The sequence below is a fragment of the Nansenia antarctica genome, assembly GCF_963989245.1.
Source record: "Nansenia antarctica genome assembly, chromosome: 1".
In the NCBI taxonomy this organism is placed as follows: domain Eukaryota; kingdom Metazoa; phylum Chordata; class Actinopteri; order Argentiniformes; family Microstomatidae; genus Nansenia; species Nansenia antarctica.
Window position 1 is genome coordinate 78,093,493 of NC_137674.1, and position 25,662 is coordinate 78,119,154.

A 25,662-nucleotide genomic window follows, 5' to 3' on the forward strand; every position below is an offset into this window, starting at 1 on the left:
GCAATATGACAACCCTAGTTGACTATCTGTGCAGTATAGTACAGTGGATTGTGTACATAGCCTTTATTTATGTAAACTAGCTCTTTACCTTCTTGTGATTTTATTCTTTTTCTAAAAGTTTTTTTTTTTTTTTCCTTTCCTAACACCAGGGGAGCCACCCCTCCTAAATTTCGTTGTTTGGTACCTGTACTGCAGCAATGACAATAAAGTCCATTCATTCATTCATTCATTCATTGATACTGTATTTCCCCTGTGTGGTTGCTTATGCAGTAATATGGTTTGTGGGTGGTTAATATCAGAATAAAACGTGCAGACTGCAGAATGAGTGTTTCTGGTTTATTTTATGAAGCTGTGTATTTTTACACTGTGTTGCCCAGTCAATAAACATGTTTCCTTATGACTTCTAACTTCTCTGGGCGTGCATTTCAACCCGTTCACACGCCGCATGCTAGCGTTTACGTTAGCCGTTACGTTAGCCCAAGCTATAGCTTATAGCAAAGAGTCTGGCTTTCGATGGTAGACTCGCCAGCCAATGAGGGGGCAATGAGGGAGTGCTTCGCCAACCATTCAGGTAGCGGTATTGCCCTGCCTCCCCCTACCATCCTAGGTTTCGCAAATTCGCCTACGGCAACCCTCTGGCTCCTCCCATCTCTGTGACGTCACTCGTTAATATCAAGTGACACAGAACAAGATGGCGAGCTGAAACTGAAAACAACCAACCTTTGGGTATGTCAACGCTTATATTCTCATCAAATATTAGGATGACAGCTCCTTATTAGCCGTTCAACGACGCAAATGTTATCAGGGGGCTTCAATTTGATAATACAGTGGAGGTTTTGTGTCTCTGCTCGCTTTGTTTTCTAGCTAGTTTCGGAGATGCTAACGTCAGCTACTAGCTTCGTTGTTTGTGTTGTCCTATCTAGCCAGTTAGCTGATCAAGTGGTGGAAAGCTTATCCCCAGATAACTAGATAGGTTGAAAGTCAATTCATTACTTTGATATATAACATGGATAAATAACATATTTTGACTCTTATAGCCATACAGTTAGTTGGATTATGTGAAGTAAAGTGGAGGTAGTGTGGTCGCTAAGAAGAGGTAGTTTTAGTACTCATGCTTTGTTCTCGTCATAGGAGAGAGAGCTGACATCCTGAAACGGACACATCCCCATTTCCACTGACTGAAAACCTCCTCTTCCACCATGTCAACTGCAGTAGCGGTGAGAGGTAAGTAATCGCTATCTGTTTACATTTCGTAGACCATTGTTTACATTCCCCACATCCCCTCAGCCAATCAAACTGAGTGATGTTCAGTCAAGATAACTCCCTCAGCCACTGTTCGAAGAGATAACTTTCCAGAATGTCTGCCTCTTCCAGGTTCTGCCAGTGTGCCAGTCCGTGGCCCTGGCGACGGCATGGAAACTCACAAGCCTCGGCAGACCTTGGAGATCACTAAGGACACGCCACCAGTGGTGGTTCCTTTACTGAAGGTGGCCAGCCCCAAACACAGCGCCAGGTGTGTCCCTTCTGTCCCCGTCGTCCCCCAGCCCCCTGGGGTGCTCCACCTGGGCAAGGTGAGCCGCGAAGCCTGCATGGAGGTGGAGGCCATCCGCATCGTGGTTCCCCGGGCTGCTATCAGCCGGAGTGGCCGTGTGGGGCCCGCTGAGGGGAAGGGGGAGGCTGGGCAGCAGTTAGAGGAGCGCACACCCTCCCCCTCTCCCTCACCGCCCATAGAGGACTACAGAGGCGCCCTGGAGAAGCTGCAAAACTCTGAGCGCAGGCTGCTACAGGACAAGGAGGGGCTCTCCAACCAGCTCCGCGTCCAAACTGAGGTGGGTACCTTTCTACTCTTGAATAAAAGAGTTACACTGTATAATATGATCGCTTAGAATCAGGGTGTTCTGATTGTTACATTTCGTAGCATGTTTACTGTAGCAACTTTTAACCACATAATGTGTATTAAAAAATGATTAAAGATGATGTCTGTAGAAAAAACAACAGCATTGATTGTGAATATGACATACTTATACACAGTCTGTTGCTCTGTCAGGTGAACCGCGAGCTGAAGAAGCTTCTGGTGGCGTCAGTGGGTGACGACCTGCAGTACCACTTTGAGCGTCTGTCTCGGGATAAGAACCAGCGGATTCTGGAGAATGAGGCGCTGTGCCGGAACCTGGCCCACACCACCGAGCAGCTGGAACGCATGAGCATCCAGTGTGATGTCTGGAGGAGCAAGTTCCTCGCCAGCAGGTGTGTGTGTGTGTGTGTGTGTGTGTGTGTGTGTGTGTGTGTGTGTGTGTGTGTGTGTGTTTGTGTGTGTGTGTGTGTTAATGAGAGAGAGAGAGAGAGAGAGTGAGTGAGTAATTATCTGGAGAAGAGCAAGTTCTGTGTGTGTGACAGCCAGTGTATAGTGAGTGAGTTGTCTTCTCTCTGTGCAGAGTGATGGCGGAGGAGCTAACCAATGCCAGAGTGGCCCTCCAGCACCAGACCAGAGAGGCCCAGAGCGCCATCACGGACCTGCTCAGTGAGAGAGAAGAGTTCTCCAGAGACATGATGCTCACACACAGGTACACACACACACACAGTAGTAGAATCCCCATAGACACATGGCGGTAGAACTCACACATAGAGACACAAAACAATTACTGAGGCACACTTAATGGTCTGTGTGTGTGTGTGTGTGTGTGTGTGTGTGTTTTCACCAGGTCTCTGGAGCAGCTCCTGGTGTCCTTGCAGTGGGGCAGGCAGCAGACCTACTACCCCAGTGCCCAGGCCCTCAGCACGGGAGAACTGGCCATAGCCAATCACAGGCTGGCTGACGCCATCAACTCACACCTTCTGGGAAATGTCGGCAGCAGTGGGATGAAGGGCAGCCCTGCCTCAGAGCTCTGCAACACTCCTGCTGAGAAGATGGCAGAGAAGGTATGGATGGAGCCACACCACCACTGTGTATCATTTGCTGTGTATTGTGTTCTGACAATGTCATCCTGACCGCCACTCAGTCAAACAGTGAACTGAACTGGATGAACTTATTGCAGTTCTGACTGGGTTTAAGGATATATTGAGGTAGGAGAGCCTCTGTAGCTGTTTCGTAGCATAGACTTTTTCCAGTAAAAGAAACCATTTTCTTTTTCTCTCTCTACGTCCTTCCCAGGTTCTGAAGATCCTGGACCCTATTTCATGCTCTGACAGCGAGGCTGAAACCCTGCTTAATGACTCCTCCCATTCGGCCTTCCTGACCAATAAGAAGAGCATCGGTCGCTTCCACCCGTACACGCGTTATGAGAACATCACCTTTAACTGCTGCGAGCGCTGCAGTGGAGAAATCCTGGTACTCTAGGCCTGGAGTCAGGGGTTAAGGTGTTAAGAGCTACATCACACGGCCATTGTGTCTGGGGTAGTGGCCACGGGCTTCAATCTTGGAGAGGTCAACAGTCACTGTGATGACCCCAGCAGCACCAAGACACTTTCAATGAGAGAGAGAGAAAAAGAGAGACACACACAAACACCAGGATAATGTGTGATTGTCACCCATTTAAATTGATAGCAGTACAGACAGAGGTGGTTGGATGGTAGAGCCTTCCATCCCCATGTGACCATTTAGACTGGAAGGTCTGAATTAGGAAGGGTGGTTTAAACGTCCTATTAGTCGCTAATAGCCTCCTATCCCGGTCTCAGCTCCTTCACCTCCACTGATATGAATGAACGTGATAGGTGAAAGTATAATGAGATGTGTATCGAGGAGAGGAGGCTTCTAAGACTACTCGGACAAAGCTGCTTATTTAGCAAATTTCAAGTTTGTTGTTACGTTACATTACACAAGTGTAAGAGATTCAAATTCTTAGGCTTCGGTTCCTGACATTGCAGCAAGCGCAACAATTGCAACAAGATAATAAGCCAATAGCATAATTCAAAGCTAGGGAGCGATGTCATGATGATTATGTCATGTGTTATAGGGCAGAGGACCTCTATTGAGAGGATGCTGCTGCGGAAAACTTGAATTCAGTTAGACTAGAGGGAGTGTGTTTATAAAGTTTTAAAGTGCTATTTATCTGAAGAAATGTAGTGTATATAAAGAAATGTACCCATCAAGGTGATTTTCTTTCAACCAGTGTGGTTGTGATACTGTCACTTTCAGTTATACTCAAGTGTTATGCGAGTGTTATTTGATCAGGAGAGGCAGAGATGAGGTCAGAGGATGTGGCAGTAGGTTAAAAGGTCACACTCATATTCACGCAATATCGTCTATATGCTGTTTGGTCATGAATTATAAACTATCAGGCAACTTAAATGTGTGCAAGATAGTTTATATTTTAATACTTGAACTGGATGAACTTGAGTAGAACAAGTTATGAGAAAGAATACTTGCCATTGACTGAGATTTTCACAAATAATGTGTTATTGTTTTATGATTAATTCAACTTTGTATTCATGTGGAAAGGTACATGATCTATCTTCCCAATGATGTGACTGACAATATTTCATTTAATTCAATTACATCAGAAGTACAGTTTTAACTGCAACTGTTAATGTTACCTTTTTTTGCTTTGTAAGACTTTTCTAAAATTCCATCTGGCCAGAGACCAAAATAAAAATGTTTACATATGTTTGCCTTCTGTTTCTGACTTCTGTCTCCCACAAAAATAAATAGGGGATGATAAAATGAATTGCCTTCCTCCTGCGTCATGCAATGCAATGTATGATATGAAAACAAGGCATACGACTCCAAATACAGTCTCACAGTTTCTATCAAAACATTTAATATTCAAGATTAGTTTCATAATCTTTTAAGGCATGTACAGAAACAGCCTAATTAATTGAACACACCACAATGAGATGAAACAAACATATGCACAGTAGTCAGAGTGTCTTTGGCTGCTAAGGTTAAGACTCTTCCTCCCACCAGTTCTGGCTCTTTCCTTTACCATTCCTCTCCTTCATATTTCCTTTATTGTTCCTCTCCTCCATTTTGTTTTTCAGTGATATCCGTAACCTGTTCAGTCCTTGTTGTTGGTTGTTTTCTCCATCTCGTGTTGATCCTGCCTCCCTTCTGACCCCACCACTCAACTCATTCTCTTTTTTCACACTCGTCATCCTTCTGTCCCCATACCTGGGTTCTCTGTCACCGCCACCACTCCTGAAGGTTCTATCACTGTCTCTTTCTCTGTCTGCACCTGCTGTCTCACTGCCCTTAGACCTATCCGTCACGTTCCTGCTGAATGCCCTGGACCTACTGGCTGGGGCCTCCCTGCCTTGCTGCTGGTGGAAGCCATCATGTTTCCTCTTGGGCACGAACTCCAGCGCCTCCTCCCACTTCCCCGTGTCCTTCAGCGTCAGCAGGATGCGGATCATCTGATCCAGGGTCAGGTTCTTGGCGCCGACCTCCCAGTGGAGGAACTCGTCCAAGGGCAGGCGGGCGGTGGCCAGCTTCAGCCGCTTGGCGTTGGCCAGGGACACCCCCGACTGGTTGGAGCGGTCCACCAGGGAACCGACGATGTACACCTTGGAGGGGTCGATGGCCCGCAGGACGTTGGGCGAGTCGGCTGAGAGGTAGACCAGCTGCTCGGGGGGGAACACGTCCACATGCCGCTTCTCTGTGGAGGTGATGAGCAGGCGCTCCCAGACGTCGCCCCCGTAGCGCTTTAGCAACTCCTGCTGGTAGGCCCCGTCGGGCTGGAGGTTACAAAAGTGCAGGTGGAACGGGTCCTTAGCGCGCCTGTTCCATCCCTCCACCTCCAACAGCTGGGAGACGGTGTTCTCCACCTCCCGGCGAGACATATACTGCTCGTAGCTCATGTCGAACACCAGAGGCTGGCCAAAGAGCATGGCCTGGACGCTCTTCCAGCCCAGCAGCTTGTCCAGGGAGCGATCCCAGAACTGGAGGAGATAAGAGTTTTTCAATTTCTGCCCCCCTTCCTCCTCTGGGTCCTCCTCACCCTCTCGGGCCTCCTCTCCATCACTCTGCCTATTCGTCTTCTCCTCCTTCTGAGAAGCTACATACAGCTTCTTCTTCTCCTGCTTTTCCTTGCGGCCCTTCTTGTGGTTTTCTTTGATGGCCAGGTATTTGAGGAACTTTTTCTTGGAGGACTTGGTGGTGAGCTCAGTCAGTGTATGTACCTCTGCATCAGTCATCTGCTCTGGCACCAACTTCCCAGCAAGGCGCCACATCACCACTAGCTCACGGGTGGCCTCAAGCGAAGACAACCCCTCCTCCCTTGCTCCCCCTGGGTCTCCTGGATCTGCACCTTCCTCTGCATCCCCCTGTTTCTTCTTCTCCACCTCTTCCACGGGCACTTGTGATCTCATCACAGACTTCCATATATCCAAGTCAAGTTTCTCCTCGGGTTGGTCTATTTTAGGCTGGGGGACATCTTTTCTCAGAGACCCCCCAGTAAATAGGGGGCGGGTCAGGTTTGCAGGGTGGTGGGCTGAGAGGGCACTGGTAAATGTTAAGAGCCTAGTCCCCTGTCTCTTGGCGACAGCGGGTGCCAGTGGAAGGCAGTACCTCCATAGTTCATTCAGAAAAGGTGGGGTGAGGAACCTCATCATTGACATACCTGAACGAATGACACCAAAGAGTATAATTAGTATAACAGGTCAGGTGTTGACACAGTTCCTTAGCTTGCTCTGAAACTCACTAAACAGTCAACGGAAAGAGCGCTGAAACCAATTACTGGCTGAAACAGACCTGCAGACTGAAGGAGAAGCAATTCGGGTTGATTTCCATCAGAAAGTAATCATGAACACTCCATCGTAGGTCCACTCTCACAACGAATGAAATGGACGAAGTAACCGTAAACTGTCCATTGAATGTCTTGAATTCGTAGCTTATTCCATTACATGCTTATACAGAAAGGTCACGTTGGAAAGCAGTGCAGCACGTTTATTCGGTCGTAATAGGACATGTGCGAAAACATCGGTTCTAGGATTAACGTTCAGGGATTCACAAAGATACTCATATTTCACAGATGTTACGGAAATATATTGCTTTACTTTAAAGTAAATAAACTCTACTCATGTATGGCAGTGAATTACAAATGAGATTATTCTTACAGCTATGTAGTTTATAGACGGATGGTTTATGTTGTTGGAAATCAGAAGTTATACACGTCACTTCCTCCTGTCAAATACGTAAATACGAGTTGCCATCAAGTAGCCATCATTCCTATCAAGCAATGAGTTTGTTTTTGCCAAAATTATCATGCAAAAAGGATATAGACGAAGTTATAAAGAGCGTTGCTGAAAAGGTTTTAGTTCTCCGGTTTGGAAGAGATGAGGACTCGGTTTGCCTTCAGCTTGATGAGATTGTAAGCTAACAGCTAGCTCGCTAGTGTGTCGTTAGCTACTTAACTTGCTACTGTAATCTAAATGTTACCCCTTTCTTGTCCTAAATAAAATGCTTTGAAATGCTTTAGTTAAGCACATTTTGTCTGCATCAAGCTAATATTTTCGCAATGTAATTATTTTGTTGTGACAGTTGTCAAAAACATCGCATGATCTGAGTAACATGGCATCCATCTACATCGTTGATGTAGAGAAGGCTCCTATCTACACCAGATACTTCGACATCAGTTACATCCCCTCCACGGTCTTCTTCTTCAATGGACAACACATGAAAGTTGATTATGGGTGAGACATAAGGATGAGGAGGGTACACTGGAAGGCGCTAGAAAACGATGTACGTGTGTCCAGACTGTACAGGTGCTTCTCGGTACCTTAGAATGGACATGGCATCAGAATATTCCCTCTCACAATTTTTATAGCTGAAGTAATACTGTTCTCACCCTTCTCTCAGGTCCCCAGATCACACCAAGTTTGTGGGCAGTTTTAAGACTAAGCAGGACTTCATGGACCTGATCGAAGTGATTTACAGAGGGGCCATGAGAGGGAAGATGATCGTCCAGAGTCCAATCGACCCTCAAAACATTCCCAAATATGACCTCCTCTACCACGGGATCTAGTGAGGGCCGGTGATATTTGGGTCTCATGTCATTATGAAGTTGGCCCAGCACACCTCTCAGGCACAGAGCAGATTGAAATCTGGAACATTTCCACTTAATTTGCAATGTAAAGGACTGTTATGGTATTGAAGTGATCTGATGCACGAGACACTACTTGAGTGACTGAGTACAACTCACTTTGGGGGAGAACTTAAGTCCTCAGAATCACCTGTGAATTGTGCAGCTGTTTGATAAAACTGTCTGTTACTTGACGTAAACGTATGTTTCCTATGGAAAAAGAACATTGTAGAGATAAACAGAGTGTGTTTCAGAGGGACTTTGCACAATGCAGTTTTTGTTAATGAGAATAAGTTGCACTTCCAGCTTGGAGCTCATTGTTGTGTTTCTTTATAAATAAATTTAAAATCCCTTTCATATTTGTGACTGATGGTACATCTTGAATTCATATAGTCCTAACCTTGTGACCTTTTTTTAACACAAACATGGCATATTACTCATATAGCTCTAAATAGTAAAACCACAACACAATTCACAGTGCTACATATATTTATTTTAGAAGTGAATCCTAGGGGACCAGTTGGAATTGAGCATTAGGTGTGCTGACAGCCTGACACTATTTCACTGGTGGCTTTTCATAGGCCTGATGTGGCCTTTTCTCCTAACTGGCCGGACCTGCTCCTGGTGACAATGCTGAAGGTAGGAGGCTCTTTGGGATACAGCGTCTTGTCGAAGAACTTGAAAACAGACCCCATACAGACTGAGGGGGCGGCCTCGTGGCTCTGGGTCCCTGCAGACACCTGGGGACAGCCAGCCTTGAGAGAGCCCACAGGCTGATTCAGGGGCTTGGAGCTCAGCACCCACCTCTTGGAACGGGTCCTCAGCCACTCATGACCTGCTGGATCCAACCCCTGGTGCCACTGGTGGTGGGAGGAGTCAAGGAATGCTGCTGCCCACACTTTGGCCAGTACTTCCTGCGGCTGCTGGCACAGCAGGTCCACAAAGGCCAGGCCACCGTAACCGTGCGCTACCACAACGACACGCCCGGTGACGCTGCGAGAGATGAGGCGGTCCCACACGCAGTGCACATGCTCCTGTGCTGTCCCCCCCCATCTGGCCCCACCTTCACCACCTTCATTGGGGTTCATAAGCAGTACAGAGCAGGACTCCTCCAAGGCCCTCCGCACGTAGGGGATCTGGCTGCCCCTATCCAGCCCCTCACGGGCCGCCAGACGCCAGTTCCACAGCCCACAGCGCACCGTGCCCCAGTCCTGGATGAGTACCACCAAGGTATCGGTGCTCTCCAGGGCCCCAGAGCTCATGTACACGAAGCCCTGGCCAAGGGGGTCATCATGGGGATCTGATGAGAGGTAGACCCTGTGGAGACCAAACTGCTCCTCCAGGAGACGATGGACATGCTGGGTGATGAAGAGGCATAGAGCTTGGTCCTCTCTCTGTAGGTCTCTTTCCCCTGCCTTGCTATGTTGGAAGCGGAAGATGAAGGGCTCCTGGGTGTCTCTGTGACACAGATGCCCGTCCTCTGTGAAGCAATAGGTAACCTTTGGGGTTGGGGAGGGAATAAGTTCCTGGGTATCATTACTGACAATCAACTCCATCCTGGATCAAAGTGGAGAGGAAAACATTTTAACAAGAGGATGAGCAATCATTCTTATAAGATTCAGTGTGTTGAATGTGCCTATAAACCTATCATAGTGTCTCTATTTCAATACGTATGGTTTGTCATTGTCAATGTCAATACATGTATTCTTACTCCGGTAGTTTATTTGGCGAAAAATATTTCCTTGGCTCCTTGCCAAAATGTACCTTGCGAAAGCGTAACGGGTGTCTCCGATGCGTATTGAACGGCCAAGACACCGCTCTTCACTTGACTCTATCCGTACGAACAGAGCTCGATATTACAAGTTATTACAAATTGCTTTGTACTTGATTAGTTGAATCAGGTGAGCTGATGGTGGAACAGATCAAATATGTGGAGCGGCTGGAGCGCCCCGAGGAGAGGGTTGAGAAACACCCAACCCCCACTTTTGAGGTCAACACAATCGCACTGATTGGGGTCAAGGAGACTGCTGCGAATTATTATTTATAATCTTTTCATCAGAAATCCAATAAATAATCTGTAGGCTTAAACATGCTTAAACAGTTTTGTTCTCAAGTGCAGTTGGATAATGAATAGATAATGCTTGAGTTTCTCTGACATTTCTTTTGACATTGCAGTTTACTGAATCGTGTAGTGTTTCTCAACCCTCTCCTCGGGGCGCCCCAGCCACTCCACATATTTGATCTGTTCCACCACCAGCACAGCTGATTCAACTAATCAAGTAGGCCTACAAACCATAATTGCTTTGTACTTGATTAGTTGAATCAGGTGCCCCGAGGAGAGGGTTGAGAAACAGCCTATGTTTGCCGACAAGTGCCAGCATCAATTGTTATTACCATTTCAGAAAGAGGACATGACATTTTAATGGCTTCATCCACACAATAATTGCAATACTTTTTTAATGAATACAGGTGTCCTTTCAGAGTGCCATTTAGTTGTCATACAAGAGCACCGATAACTGAATCACCAGGGACATGGTTCCCTTCATGGGAGTCCAGTGGTATGTCAAACCATAGGAGGGGAGAGGACAGATCCGCACAGGCATGCACATTCAATAAACGCAGAAAAAAAACTGTATAGATTCATAATAAAATCAGCAAAGAAGAGATAGGTTTTTAAATGGCACTTAAAGATGTTTATTGAGCTTACTTCCCTGATTTCTTTAGGTAACATATTCCACACTTTAGGGGCATAAGTACCACCAAATTTCTTTAGGATTTTGATAGTAACCTCCAATGACCTTTTAGGTTCTATTATTTAAGAGTTGGTCAGATTATGTGTTTCCCACCCAGGATTACACCCCCCCCCCCCCGTCTCTTTATATTGTATGATTCTTTTCTTTTCTTTTCTTTTTTCAGGACTCATTAGACTACATGGTATCTCTATCTAGCCTTCACGAACAGATCTATTCATGCGCATAGAACTTAATGTAGTTAATGTATATAGTCCACACCGATTGTTTTGATTGTTTTTGATTCATTAACTCATTTGTAATTCCACGCAGGTGTGCACTCACAGGTGCTATCTATTCAATGCACCTGACTATAATATAATAATTATAATTATATTATAATGCCTGTCTTGCATTGTTTGTGTATTTTAGACTTTTATTAAAACGTTGTGTTAATAAATCACTTTTTTGCATCTGGAACCTGAGGGTGCGGCGTCCATCTCTTTCAAAAGTAACCTCCAATAAGCCAGCACCGGAGGACCTGAATGCTGTTGAGGGTGTATAGGTTGTCAGCGGGTCAGTAAGGTAGACTGGTCCAAGCCCATTTTGTGCTTTAAACATGAGTAGAAGGACTTTGAATAATGATGTGTCTGACGTCGTCAGTGGTTGGCAGGGTCTGGAAAGTGAGGCCTCTGCCTGGATTACTGGGTCAGTAACATTATTAAAGTTAGACAATTCATGTCCTGAATTTGGTTATGACCTCTCACCTCCCACTTAGGGGTGTGTGTGTGTGTGTGTGTGTGTGTGTGTGTGTGTGTGTGTGTGTGTGTGTGTGTGTGTGTGTGTGTGTGTGTTTGTGTGTGTGTGTGCTACATCTCTTAAGTTTGACAGACAGCAATCAAGGAATAATAACACGCGTTAAACGGGTTATGAACATTTTCAGTAGAGCAACCACACAATCACGTTAACGGGAACTATTGAATACACCCTCGACTTTGTCCAGACGGTGCAATATTTCATGCACACCGGATGTTGATCATTCGGAATGGCTGCGACCTTGCGTAAAGCATGAGTTAATTTGACTGTTAACATTTGTGCAATTGAAACCATGGCAAAGCGAACAATTTAGATATTCTGTTTTGTAACTATAGTGCCCTTTCAGAAAGTGCAGTCATGATTTCCTTTCTCAAGTCCGCTATTTTCGGTTTGGCCAACACCGGTAGGACCATGGGTCTCCAAGGTATGCTAGCTAGTTTGAATGAATGAGTGCAAATGTAACACTGATAATACTACTACTACTAATAATAATAATAATAATAATAATAAACCTTCTCCTGTGTCACACTGATTGTTATTCAGGTGTTCTGCCGAGCCATTTGAAGGTGCTGTCTGCTGGAATGCAGACGTACGACGCGCCACCAGACTACAGTGGTAAGCTTGTTCGTTCATTCACCTTCGCATTGAACTGTATCTAGATCCATTAGAGATTCAATCATGCGTTCTGGTGATGCATTGCATTGAACCCTCTTATTACACATATACCTGTCTATATGGTATGATAAACATGCTAGTGACACAGTTGTTTAACCTGGGGCACTGCCAGACTTCATAACCCGTTGCGATTGGCGCAGGTGTGTGTGTGGGTTAGGGTTAGTGTCACTAGTTTTATACTACACATAGTAGTAACCTGCAGAGTAGAGTAGACTAGTAACATAACACTGAAGCACAGCTCAGACCTGACCAAGTTTAAAAGTCAAGTACATCATAGTGCCAGCACTATGCACCTACACATGACCCCCTATATGCGTGTCCCTCCCACCCCTGCAGATGTTGTTATGCCTGACCGTCCCAAACTGAAGTTCCTCAACAAGGTGCCCAACTTCAAGAAGGCTAAGAAGGAGATGAAGAAGCTGCGTGACATCCAGGGTCCAGCTAAAGCAGCCAACACTTTTTGCAGAGGACAATATGGCATCGTGGTGAGTGGGGGGCAGGGTATCCGCAGTGTCTTGAAAAGTATTAAAAGTTGATAAATCAATTTTGGGAAAATCAAGACTAGAAGTATTAAAAAGTCTTATCATGATTTTATGAGGTCTTGAATTTTGTAGTTTTTTTCTGAATTAGACTGTCCAAAGAGTTTGAGTCCTAAAAACTTTTAGTAAAAGTTCGTGAATTTATTAGTTTTATTAAAAAACTAAGATGAACCGGAAGTCCTGTTGTATGATAGTGGTCTAGTCTATTGCAAACTAAAACTGTTAAATTAAAGGTGTCACTGATGTAAACGGTTACAGCTCAAAGTGGGGGTGAGGTCTAGAAAAATATTGACAACGTCTTTAAAAAGTCTTAGAAAGGTATTGAAATTAACCTCAAGATTCCTGTATATACCCTGGGGGGGGTGAATGAATGACCAATCTATTGGCACTGTAGTTGTCAGGGAGTTCTGTCACTGGGATGAGCATGCATCACATCAAATCACAACTCCACTCAGGTATAGTGCTTGTGAATATAGGGATGGTTCAAAAGAATGGGAATAAGACATGAAGGGGAAAGATCAGCTTTCCCATATTTCATCTCTAATTCAGTGTTACATCTGGACAGGACATTGTAATGTATGCCATTTAGCTGATGCTTGTATTCAAAGTGACTTACATTGCAGTGAGTGCATACATGTACTGTAATTCTTGTACAATTTCATATCCTCCTTCCTTCCCTCAGGCCCTTGGCGGGGGCTACCTCCATTGGGGCCACATGGAGATGATTCGTCTGACCATCAACCGGAAAATGGACCCCCGTACCACCTATGCCTGCTGGCGCATCAATGCCCCCTACAAGCCAGTCACCCGTAAGGGCCTGGGTCAGCGTATGGGTGGGGGCAAAGGAGCTATCGACCACTATGTGGCGCCAGTCCGCTATGGCCGACTGATAGTGGAGGTGGGGGGCCGACTGGAGCTGGGGGAGGTGGAGCCCATCCTGAAGGAGGTGGCCAAGAAACTGCCCTTCCCCGCGAAGGTGATGAACCCGTCTGTGGCTTAACTTTTATAACTTATCATAAGATTTGAAAAATGATGATAACCATCTTATTATCTTAGTTTAATGTCATGCATTATAGACATTTTCTTTACAACAAGCATATTTAAAAAATCGCTATTATGCCGCTATGAGTACACCGACCAACGCGACGCAGACCAACCAACGCAGAACTATAAATTGGGAGAGCCCTTGCGTATGCTAGCCGCGCATAAATTGGACGCAGAAGTATAAATTGGGCTTAAGGCTGGGATCTCAGTAGTGAAAAGAGGCTCCTTCTTTCCTACTTTCCTTCATTGGCATTGACAGATAAAAAAAACACTGGACTGCTATAAGCACAATTTGCTGCATTAAAACATTAGTCGATTCAGTAAAGCTGCCATATATGCTGGACTGTGAATAAGTATGTCTGCTTAGTTCTACCAGTTCAAATTCAATGCCTCACTCCTCCCTTGTTACACCTTGTTTACCCCCCCCCTCCCCCATCCCAGGTGGTGAGCAGGGAGAGTCTGGCGACCATGCAACAGGAGGAGGTAGAGAGGGAGCAGAACAACCAGAACCCCTGGACCTTCAAGATGATCGCCAGCGGCAACATGATGGGAATCAGGAGGGTACTCAGCCCCTTCGACCTGCACAACCACGGACGCTTTGCCGGGAAGTTCCGCATCCCAGGGAGGGTGTGAGCAGGGGGTGTACTGTACTACTGTATACCCTGACCTCCCAACAATCAGTGGACTGAGGATGGGGACTTGAGTTTTAGATGGTGTGTTGGTCACATGCTATCCGCATAGGCACACACACACACTTAGTTGCTATTACTTTTGACTACGTCCCTGGCTGGAGTAGTCGTGGTGCCCTCATAGACTTTTAATGGCTGCCTGCCTTGAAAGATGACCTCTTTCCTGGACAGTTCAACAACATTGCTTGTAGCAGTCATGACAGATGTTTGCATCCAACTGAATCGTTCTGAATGACTCTCCTTCTGGAAAGTATTTCCCATTTCAGTGAATAAAGAAACCTGTTTGAATTGTCTGTGTGAATTGGTTCTTGTGTGTTTACTGTGGGGGAGATTCTGAAATAATACCTGGCTACTTCCTTGAGTTAACCAAAGTGTGTGTGGTCTAGATTGGTTTGGAGGCATTTGGGCCAAAGACGAATAAGAATTTTAAAAAATTAAATAAATGAAATTGGCTAAAAATGCCAATTTCAGCACTTTCTATCTTTATTAGAATGTGCTGTATACAACTTAACAAAGGGGATTCATTGTAAGAATGCAATTAAACATTTTCAGAGAATCGTATGATTTCTCCCATGAAAGATGTCCTTCCTGGGTAACGGGTTTGAATTTTAAAATGTCTACCATTGTTGACATAAAAGTTTATAGATGGCCATAGTTAGAGCGCAACAAACAATTACTACTCAGACATTTTCATCACAATTAATGTAATATATTTAGGTATTTATACTGAAATGTGCTCATTAGTTGCTGTTGATCACACAATATTCCATGCCGAAAAGAGCTGGAAAATATCTTACGGACTTATTGGGGACATTGAGACCTAATGTCCATTGAAATAGACATTCAACAATTGAGTTGTGCACCTAAGTAATAGCAGAACCAGCTCAACTCTAATGTACGACAGCATGCTAATACAATTAAAGTGCAGCTACACAGGTAGGGGCCACCTAAAATTTCATTTCACACTCTATAGTAGGAAATAAGATATGAAACATGGGTCATGATTCAGGTCTGAGAGGGGTCAATATAAAGTCTTTGCTATTCCACTTTGTAATATGTAAAAGAGCTTATGAATGTACGGTGGCCGACAAGGGCAAACGCGCTGCAAATACCGAAACGCGCTGCATATAGAGAAACGACACAAACTCAAAACACATACAAAACCCAAAACAAATGCAACAACGGAAACGTGCTGCAGAAAGCCAAAACAAATACATTAACAGCAAACGCGCTGCAAATACAGAAACGATACAAAGTCAAAAACACATACAACCCCCGACAACACATGCAACAAGAAAACGCTACAACCCCCGACAACACATGCAACAAGAAAACGCTGCAATTCAGTTCACAACACAACGGAAGTGTTCTCACAACACAATGGAAGTGTTCTCACAACGGAAGTGTTCTGGGGGGGAACGATAAGTGGAACGGACCGGAGACGTGTTTTTGAAGAAGTTCCGAAAAGCAGTTCTGAAGAGGTTGTGGAGTGAAGAGGCGACATAAAAGGTACATATTATATTTCTTATTTATGTCTGCAGATAACATGTGCTGTATTTCAAACCGAAGGGCTCATTCTATGCCCTACACCCTACGAAGGGTTCGTAGAAGCTTGCGCAGTGGAGGGATTCTTTATTGGGAATTAGCCGTTGGATCGTATTCAGACATAACGTAGGCTGGTTCTGTCAAGGATCACAGCCGACTGATGCACTCTCCCCTCCCGCGACGGAGGGTTATCAGCCTGGCTGGGGTTCCATACTATAATTGTGTTAGTATTAATGTTAATACTATCATTGTGTTAATATTAAATAATAAACCATATCAATGCCTGTCTTCCAGGCTGCCATGTTTTGTCCTTTCTGTGGCCAAGATCTGGGGACTGTTCAAGTCTTCTGTGGCTCATGTGGCAAAAATGTACCGTTTTTGGCAGCACCTGAAGGCAACAGTGAGTAGACATGATGATTGTATTTGAGTTTGTTTGCAGAATATGGGGTACAACACACCTTTGGGAATACTAATGCAATAGTTTTCAGTATGGAAGCCTACTTTCCTGAATGTAAGATTGAGGTCATGATTAGATTGTAGACTAATTTATTAGAAATGTAAGTTATATAATAATTTTATACAATTTCTCGATGCATATGATTAAACAGTTGGGTATAGGGAGTGTTTTTGAGTCCCACTGCCATGGGGTAGAAACAGGTCTTATGGCCTGAACTTTTGGTCTTGATAGACCTCAACCTCTTACTAGCAGGGAAGGGGTTCAAACAAATGGTGTTCAGGGTCAGAGGGGTCTGCCATAATCTTTCCTGCACTTCACCTGGTACTCAAGGCGTATAAGTTACGTCCTGAAGAGAAGGCAGATCAGATGATGTGCTGCAGCTTGTCCTAGCAGAAAATGTTGTCTTTATTATATTTTTCTTTCTTTTTGTTTATCAGGCTCAGCATCAGACAGCCCCACAGAAGAGGATCTGATTCGAAAGTACTTCCATGATGGCTACAGCTACGATGAAATTTTGGATTTCCTGGCAACGACTCACAATGTTAAAATGAGCCTCATTCTTTTCAAAGCCAATACAACGGAAATGTACTTTAATTTAACTCTGTTAATCATGTGTGTCTAATACAAATAGTGTGACTATACAGTTAATCATGTAACTATAAAGTTAATCATGTAACTATACAGTTAATCATGTAACTATAAAGTTAATCATGTAACTATACAGTTAATCATGTAACTATAAAGTTAATCATGTAACTATACAGTTAATCATGTAACTATACAGTTAATCATGTAACTATAAAGTTAATCATGTAACTTAACATATAAAGTTAGGACAGGGATCTCTCAGTAGGGGGACCGTGTTCTCAGGGGAGGCTGGTGGAGGTAGAAATCAGAGGACGGGGTCGTTGTAATGCATGGAATGAAATGAGGAATGGCATCAAACTCACATTACAATGAGCCCATCCTCTGATTCTACCTCCACCTGTGTGTAGCTGTGTTCCTTCTGTAGCCTGTCTTGCACATCTACCATGTCTGTAAAACTTTTATTGAAATGTTCTTAACAGCTGAAAATGTTTCCTTGTTTCTTTCTCATTCAGGCAGTGGAGAGTGATCCGAAAGGGCATGATAGTACATAACTGGTAAGTTGTGATTGATCAACCAATCATTAATTTAATCAGCCTGTATTTGTAATGCACATTTCATACACACATGTAATACAATGCTCTTGGATCTGAACATTCTCACCAATCACACCCTGACTTGTGTTTATTTACAGTAAAATGAACCAAAGACAAAATATACATGTTCATAATATAATATATCACATCATCATAACTAACTAACACAATCTGATGATGTGGTGTTGTTCTGGTGGAACCACAGACCACCAGGATGCAGCTGAGCCAGCTGTGCCGCAGGGTGGTGAAGGTCGTCACTGAGGCGGCCTTCCAGGTGTTCCTGCCGGCCCTGGTGACGATCCTGGAGCAGAGCGACAGAGAGGAGGAGGAGGAGGAGAAAGACGACGAGTGTTGTGGAGGAGGCGGCGGAGGAGATGAGGAGGAGAAGGACGAGTGGAGTGGAGGAGCAGTCTTCATCCCCCGGGTCCTACTCAGGGTCCGACCCAGAGCGGTCCTCCAGTACCAGCCCCTAGGGCCAGGAGTCTGGAGCCGATCTGGTCTGTCCCCCGAAGTAAGGCTCATTCACACATCCTTTTTTGTTTCCAGAGGTTTATCAACTACAGCAGAGAAAGACCCTCATTGACAGGCCTCATTAGCCTCAGGAGGTTTAAAACTGAAGAGAAATAGAACTTAGGAAAGGACCATTATCATTACATCCAGAATAATACGTTATGTAAATACCACCGCTCATCCATAGTCAGACTTAGCTGAGGTGCTGAGCTGAAGAGTATCAAATGGGATGAAAAGAGCCAGCATCCACACACTTGAAACTCAGCAAAAATCAATGTTTTATTGCGAGCTTTCAGTCTTTCATAGACCTTCTTCAGGCATACAGCAGAGACTGTGAATTTAAGCTACAATCATTGTGTGGCATAATGTTTCAGACATCAGACTGTAGTGTTCACGTTCATCTTTGTGTTTGTAGCTCCAAGACGTCCCTGCAGAGGGCGTCTGTGAGTGACCCCCTGAAGGTCTTCTTTAGGGTGACGGCGGACACCGTTATCCAGGCCCTGGGTGACGACACGTCTTCCTCACCTGAACTGACCAGAGCTCTGGTGGGGGAAACGCTCAGCCAGCTGAACTCAGCGTTCTCGGTGGTCGTGGCCTACAGCCCCTCTGGAAGGTCGTCCCCAGTGATGACCGAGAGGCAGGACGCCGTGCCGGCCAACGAGGAGATGGTGCGCGTCATCTCTGGAACGCTCCAGGCGTTCGGGGTGACCGGACAGGTTCCCTCAGCGCAGGAGCAGGTAAGTATGGAGGTAGGTGATACGAGGAGTTCCACACACAAGCCTCAAGAGCTGTCAGTGGGATTCTTCTGAGAAGAACTGGATCATCTTTCCCGAATGCTTCCAACGGTGATTGCGCGAACAAGATCGTCGATACGTTCGTGGCGGAGGTGAAGGCCGTGACAGCGCAGGCCGTGGAGGCGGGGGACACAGTTCACCAGCCCGGTGGACATCCCAGCAGAAGGCAGAGGGTCTTCTCAGCCACGTTGAGGTTGTATAACAGCCTCCATACTAAAGTGGCACAATTGTTCAAAACGGGCTCTGCCACCACCCCTGGAGGAACCCCGACAGGAAGTCAGCTCTGGGGAGTGTTCCCAGCTGGGGTGTGTTCCCAGCTGCTTGCGGCTGTATGTGACTCCCAAACCTCCGCGAGGAGGTCGTCTGAAGTGTCTCTGGCGGCGGGTGTTTTTGTGGCAGATGTGCTCGCCCAGCTAAGGGTTTACACGCCCTCAGACAGCCTAGGGGACATGGAGACCTCCTCTCTTTGCGGGCAAGCTTGCAGCAACCTTTCTTGGCGAGAGTCAAGAAAGGTTCAAGAAGTCATCGGAAAGTCAAGAAGTCATCGGAGGGATACTGACCACTTTTGAATCAATGTCAAAAGTGGAGTCTGAGACCAAGTCTGAGACCTCTATCGGGAGGAGCTCGTCTGGAGAGTCTCTGGCGGCGGGTGTTTTTTGTGGAGGACGCGCTCGCCCAGTTTTTTTTTTTACAACCTCAGACAGCCCTCTGAATCCTCTTCTAGATCCTCTTCTAGATCGTCTGGACTCAGTGCTGAACTGAGTCTCAGCAGCACCAAGGAGGGGTCCCCCTTTATTCCAGCGAATTGGTCAGATGAGTTGGTCTCACAGTTTGGCAAGGTAGTGGACACCTCCTCCACCCGGTCGACGTCACCGGAGCGTTTGAATCTTGCTCCAAATGAGGTCATTAGAGATCTGTCCACCACGGAGTTTAAGAGGAGGGGAACTCATGCTGTGAGGGACGTCCTCATTAAGTCCTCTGAGTCCGTCACCAGTGGGGTCAGCCAGGGTTCCCCCACCACGTCCTCTGCCACTACGACTCGGCGGCAGCGGATATTTTTGGCACCGTTGTGGACGGTGTGAAAGGCCTTTTCCAGAGAGGCCAGTCTCCTGACGCTGTTGGGCCTGCAGATTCCGGTCTTCTGCTAGGCAGCATTAGTGACCCGGAGGCTTCTGAGAGTGGGGTTAGCGTGTCCGAGGCGGACATTTGGTTCCCTGCACAAAGGCTGTACAACAGTCTGCGGCAGAAGCTGAGGAAGTTTCTGTCTTCGGGTAAGCAGCCCCAGACCGAAACCCAAGTAGCACTGGCCAAGAAAGGCATCAGCCAAATCCTGGGTGTGGTCCAAGAGGAAATATCTAAATCAGACCTGTTGAACAGGACAGGTGAACTCTCTGGGTTATTCAGCTTAGTGGGAACTATGCTGGAGAACCGGCGTTCGGAACTGCCGGTGTGAGTTTACGGTTAAAAGCATATCTTCTCGGGGTGTCAGCGCGGTGGTTAAGGGCTCAAAATGACCGAATACCGATGGTGAAGTTAGCAAAGGAGTATTGTGTTTGTACCACCTCCACAGCCGGTGTTATTCACGGGCAAAGACGGTAAACGGAGGCACCCTTTGCGGGTTAATAACTTCGGTTTACCGTGGGTTAGGATAACAATTAAAACGTGTCCGGATAGGGGAGAGGACAGGGAATCCAAAACCATTTGAATGGTGTCGATCCTACACTCCTATCACCGTCGACACAGCGCGGAGAGAATTCCCTGGTAAAACGATTCTCTCCCCCCGCTGTCAACGGGAGTTTCAACCAGCAGGCGCGGTGCTGCAGGCAGCAGCAGGTGAACTCCCGGTTCATTGAGTTTACGGTTAAAAGCATAACTTCTCGGGGTGTCAGCGCGGTGGTTAAGGGCTCAAAATGACCGTATACCGATGGTGAAGTTAGCAAAGGAGTATTGTGTTTCTACCACATTCACAGCCGGTGTTATTCACGGGCAAAGACGGTGCATAATAGCGATTTTTGTGTTATGCTTGTTGTAAATAAAAGTTCTATGATGCATTGAAATGACATTAAACTAAGATAATACGATGGTCAGCATAATTTTTCGAATCTTTATTAATAAGCTATTACAGAAACTGTAGTGACATTTTCCAAGAGCGAATGTGGTATTTAAAGATGGCGGTTAGCGAAGAAATCTATGAACATGGGATGACGATTTCCATTGACCAATCAACGGTGTGCAGCGTCACACGTCACACGCAGCCTGGCAAAAAGGTTCCGGGTCTAAATTTGGTTCCTGGTTAAGAAGGGTAGCTAAAGAAGCGACCCGAACCGAGCCGAGGCGACCCGGGCCGACAAATGGAAAAGCGCCAAAGAAGCAGGCCAGCCCGGGTCGACCCGGGCTGGCCCTGTAATGGAAAAGGGGCTTAAGTAAAATGTATTTGTACAGGACCTTTCCCAGACCAAGGGTCACAAAGTACTACATATGGAGAACATCATAAAGAAGAAACATAATAAAAGAGCGAAAGTCATAGCAGGTTAAAACAGGGAAACAAGTGAAAATAAGAACAAGTAACAGACAACAGGTGTACAACAACAGGACACAGGAAGACAGGCTTTTGGGGCTATCCAAAGGCCTGTCTATACAACACAGTCTTTAGCTGTTTTTTAAAAGCCTCGACCGAGACCGCTGATCTAAGATCCAAGGGAAAGTATTTAGTGTATCTCTGTGCCTTAACAAGATGTATGTGGTGTGAGATGAGGTAACTAACATTAGCATTGGACAGTCTAAACAGGCCAAGATAACACTCTGTAAGAATAAAAGGTTTATGAGGAGAAGCATAAGGAGAATATGCAATGTTTGCAGATATAAACCTTGGAAACACTTTAGGATTTATTCTCTCTCTCTCTCACTCTCACTCTCACTCTCTCTCTCACTCTCTCTCTCTCTCTCTCTCTCTCTCTCTCTCTCTCTCTCTCCTCATCTTCCCATCTCCCCATCTCCTCTACTCTTTAAAAAAAAAAAATGTGTATAGCACCTTTCCTGCAAACCTTGCTTTAACATATCCACACAGCATAACAACAATAACTGAACAATAGTGATCAATAAAACACACAATAGCAATAATATAAACTACATAATAAAACAAGAACGAACCATACAATCCAGGGGCTTAGAAAAGATAGGGGCACTTAGGTGGCGTTTGGTGGTTTAAGCACTGACCATTAACCGCAGGGTCCCCGATTCGATTCCAGCCGGGGACATATGCTGCATGTCATCCCTCCTCTCTCTCTCACCCATCCTTCCTGTCTAAATCTTCACTGTATCTGTCAAATAAAAATTGAAAAATATGAGTGGGACTGCCCCACTCAGAAAAAATAACAAAAAAAAGAAAAGAAAAAAGAAAATAACGAAACAATATAAGAATTACTATTTAGTTTTAATTTTAAATAATAATAATATAAATAAATGTAAACAAGTATAAATACATATACACATCTATACAATTTAAACAAATATATATATCCATAATTTGATGTCTGTACACCAGCGGCGGCGCCAGTGGATTTTCATTGTGGGTGCTAATAGGGAGCTTGACTATTAATTGAGGGTGCAACGGAACTATGGATATACCGGTATAAGCACGCGTGAACAAACACAATTGCGCGTTGTGGCAGCCGGACAGTGAAAACACCCACCCAAGCTAAAGAGATCACACAGAGAATGTATACAAGTCAGTCACTCTAGGCCAGGGGTGCTCACACTTTTTGGAACCAAGATCTACTTTTCAAGTAGCCAGTCTGCCAAGATCTACCAGTCTAGTTTCAACATCGCAAACGTACATGCACGTACTACAAACACACACACACACACACGCGCACACACACACACACACACACACACACACACAGTTCCCAGCCTGCATAGTAAACTCATAATACACTTTCCCTCTCTCTGTCACACAGCCACAGGAGAAGACCATCACAAACCCTCCCTCTTTGCTATTCTCGCTCACACACATTCACACACACACACACACACACACACACACACACACACACACACACACACACACACACATTTGCCAGTCTGCATAGGGAGCCATAGCACAAACCCTCCCTCTCTCTCCCCCTCTCTCTCCCTCTCTCTCTCTCACTCTCTTACACACACACACACACACACACACACACACACACACACACACACACACACACACACACACACACACACACACACACACACACACACTCACTTTCTCTCACTCACACACTGACAGCCAGTCTGCAGTACCATAGCCAACTACTGATCCAACAAACAGAAAAGTAAACCAGATACAAAACAGGTAATTCCCTAGTTTGAAAGGAAGAAATAAATGCATTTCTCTACCTTAGTGGGAGACCTGGCACTGGGAGGAGGCAGCTAGTTTCTAGTAGTCAGGGCTGTAGGAGCTGGTTGCAAGGTGTAGGCAGGCTGCAAGGTGTCATCAGCCACTGTGGATCTGTCATCGAAAAGGCAATCTGCAGCCTCGAGAAACGCTTTTTTCACAATTTCGCCGTCTTTGAATTACTTCTTGTGTTTAACAAGAACGTGACTGACGCGATAAGAAGCTATCGTTACAGCTGTACGTTTTCGCTCTTTTGCCACATTTCCCTTCTAACAGCCATCGTAGATCTGCAGATCAGACAGACGCACTTCCAATATCACATCGTGTAAAAGTCCTCCTCCCATTCTGGATGGAAGTTATACGTTATTGGTTTCTTACTTGGTCCAGCTTCCCCACTCATTTGTATACCCTTTCTTTAGTAGTAAATAGTAGAAATTGGAAGGCTAACTAGTTAATTAGTCTCGCCGGTATTTTGTATTTTGTAGTTGGTGCTGTTGACTGTGCATGCGTGGTGAACCGTGTGTTAGGTGAAAAGATCAGATCGCAGACTGGCTTACCTGTACGTCAATCAAGTGGCAAAAGCCATAGTTAGGATGGATTTTTTTTTTTACTTTATATTTTATTTTTTGAACTTTCTTTCTTTTTTCTTTTTTTTTGTTTTTTTTTTTTTGTTCAATGCCATGCGATCTACCCATACTACCTTTGCGATCGACCGGTCGATCGCGATCGACGTATTGGGCACCCCTGCTCTAGGCGTATTTAATGCTTAAAGTAAACAATAATCCACCGTAATAGTCAGGTTCACTATGTTTCAATTTAAACTTTCGTGGGATTTTTTGGGGGATTTGCTAATCTATACATTTTTGGAAAGGGCATTGTATGAGGAATCAGAAAATATATGTTTCCATTTGCACAGATGTCTGAAAGGCGGCCATCTTGGCATTTACAAAATGGCCGCCATAATACACACGTTTTGTAATATCTTGGCTTCTAAATAAGCTAGAACATTGATTTTAACTGCTAAACCTACATTTTCAGGGTCAATGAATCCAATGGTTGGAGTTACAAAGCAATTTTTTGTATTCTTCTTCTTTAAAAAAAAAAGTATATGGGCACAGACAGCCATTGCTCTGCAGGATCCATAGGCTAATTGGATCCCCCTGCAAAATTGGTACTCCAAACATGAGGATGGCATGCTTAAACTAACAACCACAGACGTCCTCCCAGCCCCAAAGTCCATCATTGAGATGGTACAATGCAAATGCAAAACTGACTGTTCTTCTGGCAGATGTTCATGCAGAGCTAAGAACTTAGCCTGTACCGACATGTGCAGCAGCCAGTGCCAGAACGAAAGTGATGATGATGAACTAATCTAACAGCCCAGCTCACATTGGCACGCATTGGACTCGCCATTCACATATCACATCACACATAGCATAAACGCTTATACATAGTCAAGAGACACAACCCGCCTGTCATTACACATAGAGTAAATACACATCCCACAAACAGAACAACCAGCACACCATACACTCCCCACATTCCTCCCATTCATTTATTTTGTTTCATTCCCTATTTTTATTATTAAATATGATATACGGAGCTTATTCTCCATGCCGCACCCGCCTTGAAGTCCTGCCTGAGAGCGTTCCTCACTTCCTGTTTGCGCCAACTCAAGATCCCCAAAATCTGGCGAAGAGCCCTAGTTGTTGCGATCCCTAAACCGAATAAGCCTAAGGGGACCCTAAGAGTTACCGTCCCATCTCTCTGTTATGCATCCCCTTCAAGATCCTCGAGACGGGGCCGTCTTTATAGACCTGACGGCTGCCTACGATACCGTATGGCATCGCGGCCTCACCTGCAAGCTGCTCCGCCTGCTGCCGGACAGGCACATGGTCAGAATGATCATGGAGCTCATCCGTAACCGCAGCTTTACCCTTACCACCGGTTGCGGACAGCTAAGCAGGCTTCGACGCCTTAAGAACGGCGTCCCTCAGGGATCGGTCCTGGCCCCCCTCCTCTATAATATCTACACCTATGACCTGCCCAACACACTCTCGCGGAAGTACGCCTACGCAGACGACCTCGCAGTGGTGTACTCTGCTGGAAATTGGCAGTCTGTGGAGGGGATTCTGAGCCAGTACATGCAGACACTAGTGGCATACTTCCGGAAATGGAGATTGAAGCTTAGCGAGGCAAAGACGGTGTCGGCTGCCTTCCACCTTAACAACAGGGAGGCTAAATGTGAGCTTAGAGTATACCTAGATGGAACTCCCCTGCCATGTTCCGC

General features: G+C 45.4%; 5 protein-coding genes across 5 annotated transcripts; 3 read left to right on the plus strand and 2 right to left on the minus strand.

Moving 5' to 3' along the window:
* Positions 1 to 684: 684 nt before the first annotated feature.
* On the plus strand, positions 685 to 4,568 carry blzf1 (basic leucine zipper nuclear factor 1). The gene is made up of 7 exons (XM_080538435.1): positions 685 to 726; positions 1,132 to 1,224; positions 1,375 to 1,829; positions 2,048 to 2,247; positions 2,436 to 2,564; positions 2,703 to 2,919; positions 3,152 to 4,568. The coding sequence occupies exons 2-7, from the start codon at positions 1,200 to 1,202 to the stop codon at positions 3,335 to 3,337; spliced, it is 1,212 nt and encodes a 403-aa protein (XP_080394561.1). The 5' UTR covers positions 685 to 726; positions 1,132 to 1,199; the 3' UTR covers positions 3,338 to 4,568.
* Positions 4,569 to 4,805: 237 nt separating this feature from the next.
* On the minus strand, positions 4,806 to 6,776 carry trmt10c (tRNA methyltransferase 10C, mitochondrial RNase P subunit). Its single transcript, XM_080532409.1, has 2 exons — positions 6,686 to 6,776; positions 4,806 to 6,554 (listed from the first exon to the last, which is right to left on the minus strand). The coding sequence occupies exon 2, from the start codon at positions 6,550 to 6,552 to the stop codon at positions 4,882 to 4,884; it is 1,671 nt and encodes a 556-aa protein (XP_080388535.1). The 5' UTR covers positions 6,553 to 6,554; positions 6,686 to 6,776; the 3' UTR covers positions 4,806 to 4,881.
* A 369-nt stretch (positions 6,777 to 7,145) lies between these two features.
* Positions 7,146 to 8,366, plus strand: txnl4b (thioredoxin-like 4B). Its single transcript, XM_080537095.1, has 3 exons — positions 7,146 to 7,304; positions 7,475 to 7,626; positions 7,793 to 8,366. The coding sequence occupies exons 1-3, from the start codon at positions 7,173 to 7,175 to the stop codon at positions 7,956 to 7,958; spliced, it is 450 nt and encodes a 149-aa protein (XP_080393221.1). The 5' UTR covers positions 7,146 to 7,172; the 3' UTR covers positions 7,959 to 8,366.
* A 224-nt stretch (positions 8,367 to 8,590) lies between these two features.
* Positions 8,591 to 9,571, minus strand: LOC308153205 (cotranscriptional regulator ARB2A homolog; the record flags this gene model as incomplete). Its single annotated transcript, XM_080526291.1, has 1 exon — positions 8,591 to 9,571. One exon carries the CDS (start codon positions 9,569 to 9,571, stop codon positions 8,591 to 8,593), a length of 981 nt encoding a protein of 326 aa, XP_080382417.1.
* Positions 9,572 to 11,783: 2,212 nt separating this feature from the next.
* On the plus strand, positions 11,784 to 14,790 carry mrpl16 (mitochondrial ribosomal protein L16). The gene is made up of 5 exons (XM_080540836.1): positions 11,784 to 11,984; positions 12,104 to 12,175; positions 12,572 to 12,720; positions 13,457 to 13,750; positions 14,260 to 14,790. Exons 1-5 carry the CDS (start codon positions 11,918 to 11,920, stop codon positions 14,449 to 14,451), a joined length of 774 nt encoding a protein of 257 aa, XP_080396962.1. The 5' UTR covers positions 11,784 to 11,917; the 3' UTR covers positions 14,452 to 14,790.
* Positions 14,791 to 25,662: the final 10,872 nt, after the last annotated feature.